This window comes from Hakea prostrata, chromosome 4 (genome assembly GCF_041222555.1).
Source record: "Hakea prostrata isolate BN-2017 chromosome 4, UWA_Hpros_2, whole genome shotgun sequence".
In the NCBI taxonomy this organism is placed as follows: Eukaryota; Viridiplantae; Streptophyta; class Magnoliopsida; order Proteales; family Proteaceae; genus Hakea; species Hakea prostrata.
Genome location: NC_142603.1, coordinates 27,923,916 through 27,934,073, shown reverse-complemented (window position 1 = coordinate 27,934,073; position 10,158 = coordinate 27,923,916). Strand labels below are relative to the sequence as shown.

The 10,158-nt window shown below is 38.7% G+C and overlaps 1 protein-coding gene across 1 annotated transcript; it reads right to left on the bottom strand.

Moving 5' to 3' along the window:
* Nucleotides 1-3,335: 3,335 nt before the first annotated feature.
* On the bottom strand, nucleotides 3,336-6,237 carry LOC149018638 (putative phosphopantothenoylcysteine decarboxylase). Its single transcript, XM_089152799.1, has 3 exons — nucleotides 6,187-6,237; nucleotides 4,682-5,032; nucleotides 3,336-3,850 (listed from the first exon to the last, which is right to left on the bottom strand). The coding sequence occupies exons 2-3, from the start codon at nucleotides 5,027-5,029 to the stop codon at nucleotides 3,542-3,544; spliced, it is 657 nt and encodes a 218-aa protein (XP_089008925.1). The 5' UTR covers nucleotides 5,030-5,032; nucleotides 6,187-6,237; the 3' UTR covers nucleotides 3,336-3,541.
* Nucleotides 6,238-10,158: the final 3,921 nt, after the last annotated feature.

The window sequence follows — 10,158 nt, the reverse complement described above, 5'->3', positions numbered from 1 at the left end:
CTTAACACATTTTCTAATATGGGTTATTTACATTATACTGATGATTCCACTTATATAACATGTCATGAGAAGTTTTCATATAATATTCAAAGTACTACCATAAATAGGGGATGGATCCACCAATTCCAATTCTAGCCAGACACTCAACTAGGAGCTGCAACCTGGGACTTTGTTTTAGTTATTGTATTTTGTTGTATGTGTAGTTTCTATCAAACAAGACATGTGTGCGATATAATCTGTTCAATTTTATAAAGTTCATATTTCTTGGAACTTCTCATGTGTCAATATAACTGAAGATAATTTTTCAGTGTATCTTTTTACAAAATAATCAGTTTTGTTCACGGTCCTTCAGTGTATCTTTTTACAAAATAATCAACTTTGTTCACGGTCCAAATGATCGTTTCATGTCGCCGTGTCAATGGCTAGCGAAACCACCGACACGGCGACATATTGCGACATGTCGACCGAAATAAAACCCTAGGTCATTCCGTCATTGCTATTTCCATCGATTGTTACCGATTATTTCATGGGAAACCCCAATTAGAAGGGCAGTTATCGCTTGTTGCAGGTGTGAGTTTGAGAGACAGAGAGAGAACGGCAAAGAGGAGATCACAGAGATGAGACCGGCGATGCGGCAGAGAGATTGCAGAGACGAGAGAGATAAGAAGAGAGATTGCAGAGATAAGAAAGCACAAAATTCTTCTTCAAATCTCCGACTTTGTCATCGTCACCACCAAGGTTTCAGTCACCAATCACCACCGTCATTTATCCATCACTGCCATACCCTCTCTCAGAGTCTTTCGATGTGTGGTTCAAATGTGAGAGAGGCATAACCGACCTTGTTTTTCTCCCCCACTCTCTCTCTCTTCGATATTTTGAATATTTTCAAAATATAAAATTTTAAACTTTTGATATTTTCGGAATTTATCACGATATATTGATTTTTTGGAAATATATCATGATATTTCAACAATTTATCGTCGATTTTTTGTAAATATCGTATCGATGTTCTTTGTCGTGTCGAATCCTTCTGACATGGCGATATATCACCTCGTATCGGCGATATACACCGATTTTTTTCCCATGGTTTTGTTGTGTTTATTATATTTTAAATAGGTGAGAGGTAAGAAATCAAATAAAAAACGCATCATATCAAAACTTGGGTTGAATATTCCAAATTTTTATCGAAATTTAAGTTGAAATCAGCGTATCTCAGTTTTTGGCCCGGTAGAAACCGGCCTTAAAACTGAGATTCCAATCCTTAACATCGACCAAGGGACTTTGTTTCTTCCCACGTATGTGCTGGTATTTGTGATTGAAGGAATGCACATGTCATCTTGACCTTATAATTAAAGCAGTAGCAAATGCTATTCCCACTTACACAATGTCAAATTTCCTCCTACCAAAAGACATGAGCAATAAATTATCTAGGCAAATTCGAGACTTTTGGTGGAAAAACAAAGGAAATTCAGGCATAAACTGGATAAACTGGGAAACTCTGTGCCGTTCAAAGAATCATGGAGTAATGGGCTTTCGTGATCTCCATTCTTTCAATAAAGCTTTATTGGCCAAACAGGGATGGAGATTACTAACCCAACCAAATACATTATGGGCAACTATGAGGGCCAAATACTTTAAGGATTCTACTTTCCTTGAAGCACAGATTCCAAAAAAAGCCTCTTGGGGTTGGAAAAGCATCATAGCAGGAAGGGATGTCTTAAAAAGGGGACTTCTAAGGAGCATTGGAAATGGTTTATCAACGAGGATTTATAGTGATCCTTGGATTCCACTCGTGAATTCCCATTACCCAATGCAAACTCCACATCTACCTGGACTATTACTTGTCAATGAACTGATTGATTGGTCCAACAGAAGTTGGAAAATCAATCTTTTAGATTCACTATTTAGTCAAGAGGAAAAGAAAGCTATATTAACAATCCCAATTATGACACGGGACAAAGAGGACCATTGGGTGTGGGTTTTTTCAAAAATTGGTGAATTTCAAGTTAAAACAACATATCATTGTATTCAAAATACCACCACTGCTATGGGTCTTTCCAACTCTTCAATTTCAAGAATAAACTGGGGTAGAATTTGGAAAATTAAAACATTACCCAAGATTAAAACATTCATGTGGAAAGCTGCACATGAGGGAATAGCTACCCAACAAGCTTTATTTGAAAGAAATAGTAGCTTGACGCAATATACTTGTTATGCACATCCCAGGTTGAAAGTGTAATGCATGTTTTATTTCATTGTGACCGTGCAAAAGCTTGCTGGAGGGCTTCCCCGCTACGGATTGATACATCAGAATTTGTGGGAAATAGTATGCATGATTGGTTAGATTTTTTGGACTACAAATTCCATGGATGTAATCAACGTGATATTGTCTTTACTATTTGCAGTATTTTATGTTGGGTGATATGGAATGACCGAAATAAAATGTTATTTCATGGGAAAAATCATTCTCTTACCCGTTCTATTAATTGGATGTACAGATTATTAAATGAAATTCTGTGGCTTCAGGAAAATGTAAGCAGCCAAGAGTCGGTTGTGGTGCAGCCCCTATTTTCAGGTTATGCAAACGATTTGGATGAAGACGATAGTCCTGTTCGGTCCAGCTTCAAAGTTTTTACGGATGCATCGTGGGATCGACTCTCTCAAATGGCGGAGAGAAGTTGCATTATATGGAGCCCTGCAGGCCAGTTTATTTGGGCAAAAGCATCTAGAAATCATCATGCTGATTTTCTTGCCAAAGGGGCTAGGGCTCTTCAATTAAGTAGAGTTTGGAATGATTTGCCTCCTATGTGTATTGTTAATCCTTCAGTTATCTCCTCTAGATTTAATCTAGAAGCATTTCAATGAATGTCTATTTGGCCAAAAAAAAAACTTGACCTTATAATCGAGGGACACTTGTCCTTATATTACCAACTCTTATTACTTTTTAGTCATCAATGAACTAAGTTTAGGTAAATCTAAGTTGAATATTGTCGGAGTGAGAATTTGGGTTTCAGTTATAGTGCCACCCAAGAAAATATCCAAAACCCTGAAGAAATGTGTAATATGGAACCCAGATGTGTGATTAGTTGCTAAAACTAGCACCAGTGGTTTGAAAAATGAGTTTGAGTAAAAAAAAAATAAAAATTATTACAACATATTTAATATAATTATTATGTATTCAATTGTATCTTTAATTTCGGAAAATGATTGCGTGCAGTTGGGCATTATAACTGGGCCTCAGATAGAACTAAAAGGTTGGCATTAATTAATTACATGTCCAATGGTCTATTCTTTATTATTTAAAAACTAAAGGTTTTATATGTTATTATGCCATGTTGCAAGAGTTTACTTTAAATACATAGAAAATTAAATAAATAAACAAAGCCAACAACTTGGCCAAAACTTGGGTGAAGAACCAGAGTTTTTGGATATCCGTAAGTGTAGAAAGAGTTTTGTCATCCAATATCCATGACACCCGTTATTTTATGTACAGATTGTTACAACAACCACTTTGTCTAGGTAATTTCATTATACCACCAATCTATAAAGCAGACAAATCTAGAGCATTAACACAAGTTGCTTGTGCTTGTGGATCCAAAGAAAGCCTCACAGTAGAGTAGATGATAGAAGGTTCTGCCATTGCACCATTGCCATAATCCCCACAGGCCAATTGCTTGGTGATCGGAGGAATAACAGAAATTCCAAGCTTACCGATTATATCAAGATGCTGTTGCGTGAAAGGATTTTCCCACATAAAGGTATTCATCGCTGGTGCAACAAAAAGTGGTTTACAGAAGTCCCAAGCCCGAACGATGCATGTCAATAAGTTGTCACACAAGCCCCCAGCAATCTATCAGAACAGAGAGGAAATCAAACATAAGAAAGAGCAGTTTATGTACATAACAAACAGAAATAGATACAAACTTGTGAAGCAACGTACACAAGAGATTCAGACTGGATTTACCAAACAGTACAACAAACACGCACCCACAACAAGAAAACTTTCAGTCATAATGACATTAAAAACCCCTAGGTCAAGAAATGAGCAAAACATAGATGGGTGTTGTAAATGTTAAAAGAGTGATGCAAGTTGTATCTGCCCATCTAGTGACTGCAGTAAACAGACTGACTTAGATCCACAGATCTGGTTGTTGGCATTTGGCAATTCATCACTGGCAGAAAAGCTGTGTTATATCAACCTGACAGAATCAAGCCCATTTCAACATCAGAAGACACTCAAGAATAAGACAATCAGTCATTGACTGTTTGAAGGAAAACAAGGTTAATGACATCAAAGATACCTGTATCTTCAGTCAGTAGTGACAACATACATAAATGCATCAAAGACAATGCAATGGTCTGTAGCTACACAAGGGAACAAATCCACAGAGTTCATGCTGAAATTAAACAAATTTTGGTTCTTGATTCACGAAGAAGGAAGAATTAACAGGACAAGCAAATCCCCGAAATATTTACCTACTTGTTTGAACTCAAGCAATAGACAAAATGCCATTAGTTGCACTGACAGTCAATATAAGTAAAATGCCACAACACTTGCTGGACAATAACTTTCAAACAGGGTTGATAGCCTTTGGAATATTTTCTCTTCCTGATTTATTTTTCCAGCCAAAAACAAATCCAGAGTTCATAGACATTAATTTTGGAATTACAAAATATGTACCTTCCCAAGTGTATTGGCTGACAAGGGTGCAATAATCATGACATCAGCCCACCTGCGGAGCTCAATATGAAGCACATTGTCTCCTATTTTCTTCCAACTAGACCATTCATCCTCATCAGTGTAAACAACAACATCCTTAGGAAGTGATGTTTTATCAATGAAGTTTAAAGATGCCTTGGTGGTAACTGCTTTAACTTCTGCCCATTCAGAAAAAGAGTGGCAGAGACTCCCAAACTTTATTGCAGCAACACTTCCACTTGCAGCTAATAAAATCCGAGGATTCTCAGAAATTTCACTACTCTGTATTGGTTCCCTTTCCAAACTAAAGAGTGTGTCCACATTGGCCATAACCTATTCAGAAATAATCTAAGAGCTTTAAAATAAAGTGGAAATCAAATATTATTCCACATTACACAACAATGTGGTTAGAAGGCCTTGAATACAAGTACTGTACTACTCTGTTAGAAGCCAATGGGTATAACATTGGACAACCACAAACTCAAAAAAAGCACTCAGGAATAAATACATCCCCGACTCCTAACTGCAGATTGAATAATAGATCAAAAGAGTACATTATAAATGTACAACTTCTACTAAAAAATTAGATTACTAATCTGGTATGTTAGATCAACCCAAATACCTATGTCTCAGATATATAAATATTTCAAACTGTGATCTAAATGACCAAATTTTCATGATGATTTCAAAGGAAGATCAAATAAAAATATCAAAATAGGACAAACCAACAAACAAACAAAAATCAGCAATAAGGAAGGGGAAAAGAAGAAAAGATAGGCCAATTCACCTTCACCAAGAATCAAAGGAGAACATCATAAATCTTGAACTTCTTACTGAAGATTTTGGGTGCAAATACATAACAAAGTTATATGACATTAATCAAACACCAAAACTCGGAAAACAGAAAAAAATTCAAGCCTAGGTCTATTTTTCGGGTTGAATCAAATGACCAAATAAACGCATCAAAGTAGGACAAATGAAAAAAGCATGATGATAAATAAACAAAAGAGAATCTTAATGCAATTTATTTTGCCTTCACAGACTCTTAACTGGACCAGAAATCCAAGATCCAAACTTAGTTTCTGATTTAGGGGTGGTCAGGAAAAAAAGAAGCTAATTCCATCTAATTTGATCATGACCATAATAGATTATTAATCACCCAAAACAAACTCCATTTCCTCATATCTAATAAGCTTCTCCCACCACCAGAAACCAACTCAAGTTGATTTTGGCCAAAGCCACAAAAGGTATTTAGCATCACAAACAACTAGGAAACGGTAAATGTAATTACCTAAATGCCTTCATCCAAATCTCAAAGCAACTGTTACAACAAACATGGTGAAGATTACTACAATCCAGAAAAATCTAATCCCCCCGGCACCTTTTGGGATGTCTTGAATTCCATCTATCTTTTGAATTTAGTAGCACTATTTACATAAAATTTTCCATCTACCAACCCCTTGTATAGATTATCACAACCCACTTACAGAGAGATTACAATTCAGTGATGAAGCTACGACAAAGGGCAAAACCCAGTGCCCAAGGCTTCAACACAAGCAGAGTCCAAGGGGCAGTTTTTGCATGCAGCCGTACCCCCCCCCCCCCCCCCCCCCCCCCCCCCCCCCCCCCCCCCCCCCCCCCCCCCCCCCCCAAAAAAAAAAAAAAAAAAAAAAACCCAACAGAGGCCAAAACAAAACAAAAAAAAAGAGGGGAAAAACAAACCAAAAAAAAAAACCCCACCCCCCCCCCCCCCCCATTTTAAAAGGGGGGGTTTTGAAAAACCCCCGGGGAAAACACCCCCCCGGGAATTAATGTAGAAGACAACCCCCCCCCCCCCCCGGGCCCCCCCCCCCCCCCCCCCCCCGCCCCCGCCCCCCCCCCCCCGCCCCCCCCCCCCCCCCCGCCCGCGGGGGCAAAGTTAGAGGGGGGGAATAATAACACAAAGACGGGGGGGAGGCCGACCAGAAAAAGCGGAGGGGGGGGGGGGGGGGACACCCAAACAAAAAAAGCACCCCCCCCCACCCCCACCACCGTTACCAAATTTGGGGGGGGGGTTGGGGAGGGCCAAGGGGGAAACGAACCCCGCGGGAATAATGTAGAAGACAAGACCTTATCCACGGAACCGGATGATTAAACAAATCACCCAAATGAACAAGTAAACCAAGGATCTTGTGCAATATAAATTGAAAGACAATCACAAAGCAAATAAACAACAAACCACCACAAGAATGAAAATGAAATGCAAACAACACACAAGAATTTTACGTGGTTCACTAATCCGAAATATTCGAGATTAGCTACATCCACGGGGAGGGATTTTACTATTTTAATCTTCAAAATAGTACAAGATTTGAGTGTGATACAATGTTACCTCAACCGGTCACATAACCTTTCAAAACTCCTTAGAATACCCTTCCACCTTAAGCTCTTGAAGAAAACCCTTCAATCCAAGCTCAAGCTTCAATGGAGTTGCAATGGAGAATAACACAAGAGAGAAGAAACCCCTTTTCTTGCAAAACCACAAGAAGAAGAAGACCTCAAAAAGCTAATCCCGTTTTTGGACAAAACCCACTTTAGAAGTCACTAGAAACTCACTTTTTCTCTCTCCATTTACCTCTCCCAAGGCCCTCTTAATGATACCAAACACCTACCCATGTTTAACACTAAGTGGGACCCACCAAATTCAAATTTGAATTCAAACAAAAGATAAAGTGATTTTCATCACTAAACCAACAATCTCCACCTTGATGGAAATCACTTACTTGTCATGTTTCTTGAAACCAAGAGATGATAGACTCCAATTCAACTTCTCTCCTTGGACAACCTTGGTAAGCATATCCGCCACATTCTCATTTGTTCCAACTTTTAACAATTGGATCCTTCCGTCTTCAATGACTTCTCGAATGTAATGATATTGTACCAATATATGCTTTGTCCTCTTGTGATGTACCGGGTTCTTGGCCAAGTAAATTGCACTCATATTATCACAAAACAAATGCATACCTTTTGATTCAATGCCAATCTCACCCATCAAACCTTGAAGCCACACCGCTTCTTTACAAGCTTCGGTTGCCGCCATATATTCCACTTCGGTAGTTGATAATGCCACCGTCGCTTGAAGCTTAGACATCCAACTTATTGGACCATTTCCATACTTGAAAACATACCCCATTGTAGATCGCCCCTTATCACGATCATCACAATAACTAGCATCCACATAGCCTTGAACTTGCTCTCCACCTTTACTAAATGTGATAGAGTAGTCACTTGTGCCTCTCAAATATCTAAGCACCCATTTTGCCGCCTCCCAATGCTTCTTTCCGGGATTTGCCATAAACCTACTCAACACACCAACCGCATGAGCAATATCCGGCCTAGTGCACACCATTAGAAACATCAAGCTCCCAACTAAACTTGCATAAGGGTATCTTGACATCTTGGTCTTTTCATCTTCCGTACTTGGTCTATCATTGGAAGATAATTTGAAATGTGATCCCAATGGAGTTGAAACCGCCTTTTCTTTACACTTGCCAAACTTCTCAAGAATTTTCTTCACAAAAGACTTTTGTGAAAGTGATAAAGTCCCATTCATTCTATCTCTTCGAATCTCAACTCCAAGAATTTGTTTGGCTTGACCAAGATCCTTCATTTCAAACCTCTTGCTCAAACATCCTTTGAGCTCTTCAATTTTAGCTTTATCCTTGGACACCAAGAGCATGTCATCTACATATAAAACTAATATCACATATGATCCATCATCAAAGAACTTAATGTATAAACAATGATCATATTCACTTCTTTTGTAACCAAGACTTAAAATAAATGAGTCAAAAGTTTTGTACCATTGTCTTGAAGCTTGTTTAAGTCCATATAAGGACTTCTTCAACTTGCACACGAGCTTCCCTTTGCCTTTCTCAACAAATCCTTCCGGTTGCCTCATGTACACCTCTTCAAGAAGATCGCCATGTAAAAACGCTGTTTTTACATCCATTTGTTCAAGCTCCAAGTCATGCATAGCAACAAGTCCAAGCACCAATCTAATAGTCACCAACTTCACAACCGGGGAAAAAACTTCAAAGAAATCTATACCTTCCTTTTGTGCAAAGCCTTGGGCAACAAGCCTTGCCCTATACCTTTCCACCTTACCATCCACCCCTCTCTTGAGTTTGTACACCCATTTACAACCAATGGCTTTTCTTCCTTTTGGCAATTCCACCAAATCCCATGTCTTGTTCTTTTGAAGTGCTTGAAACTCTTCATTCATTGCATCCTTCCAATGCTTTGCATCATCCGCATTGATGGCGTCAAGAAATGTACTTGGTTCTTCATTTAAAGCCACCAAAGCTCTAAGAGTATTTGGATCAACACAATCCTTGTACCTTTCCGGCAAACGAGTTTGTCTTGTTGGCCTTCCTCCCAAAGGTACCACAATTTCTTCTTCAACACCAACCGGTGTTTCTTCTTGAATTTCTCCTTGTACATCTTGATTATCAAGATCTATAACATCTTCATCATGAGCACCCTCATTTAAAGAACTTGTAGGTTGCATGTGAAATTCATGGGTATCATCAACAATTGATTTTTCTTCATCACATTTCTTTTCCACCCCCTTAATCAACATAGAGGATTCATCAAAATGTACATCACGACTTATGATGATCTTATGGGTACTTGGATCCCATAAACGATACCCCTTCACATTCTTAGCATATCCTACAAAAATGCACTTCTTGGATTTATGATCAAGTTTGCTTCTTTGACAACTTGGAATCAAAGCATATGCATCACATCCAAAAATTTTCAAATCCGAATAATCACAAGGAGTTCCATGCCATACCTCATTTGGAGTCTTTCCACCCAAAGTCATTGAAGGAGACCTATTCACAAGATAGCATGCCGTCAACACCGCTTCGGCCCACAATTCTTTCTCCAAGTTTGCATTGCTAAGCATAGCCCGAACCCTTTCCATCAATGTTCTATTCATGGTTCCGCCACTCCATTTTGTTGTGGAGTATGCACAACCGTATGATGCCATACAATTCCTACTTCCTTGCAAAAATTACCAAATTCATTCTTTGCTTATTCCATTCCATTATCCGTCCTCAAAACTTTGATGCTTCTACCGGTTGTTTTCTCCACCTCAACCTTGAAGTTCTTGAATGCCATTAACACATCACTCTTTGACTTGAGAATTGTCACCCATACTTTCCTTGAAAAATCATCAATGAAAGTACCAAAGTATTGAGCACCACCATAAGACATATCCGGTGATGGACCCCAAACATCCGAGTGAATATAATCAACAATCCCTTTACTTGTGTGCATACCCACTTTAAAAGCCCTTCTATGATGCTTCCCATAGGCACAATGCTCACAAAATTCCTTCTCTAAAAAATTCAGATTTGGGATAAGTTTCTTTTCCATCAAAACTTTCATACCTTTTTCACTCATGTGTCCAA

Excerpts from the sequence above, each read along its gene's own strand:
- LOC149018638 (XM_089152799.1), bottom strand. The coding sequence starts at position 5,029 with ATGGCCAATGTGGACACACTCTTTAGTTTGGAAAGGGAACCAATACAG. Across the intron at positions 3,851-4,681 it reads CAGCCAATACACTTGGGAAG|ATTGCTGGGGGCTTGTGTGA; the intron begins GTACATATTTTG and ends CTGTTCTGATAG.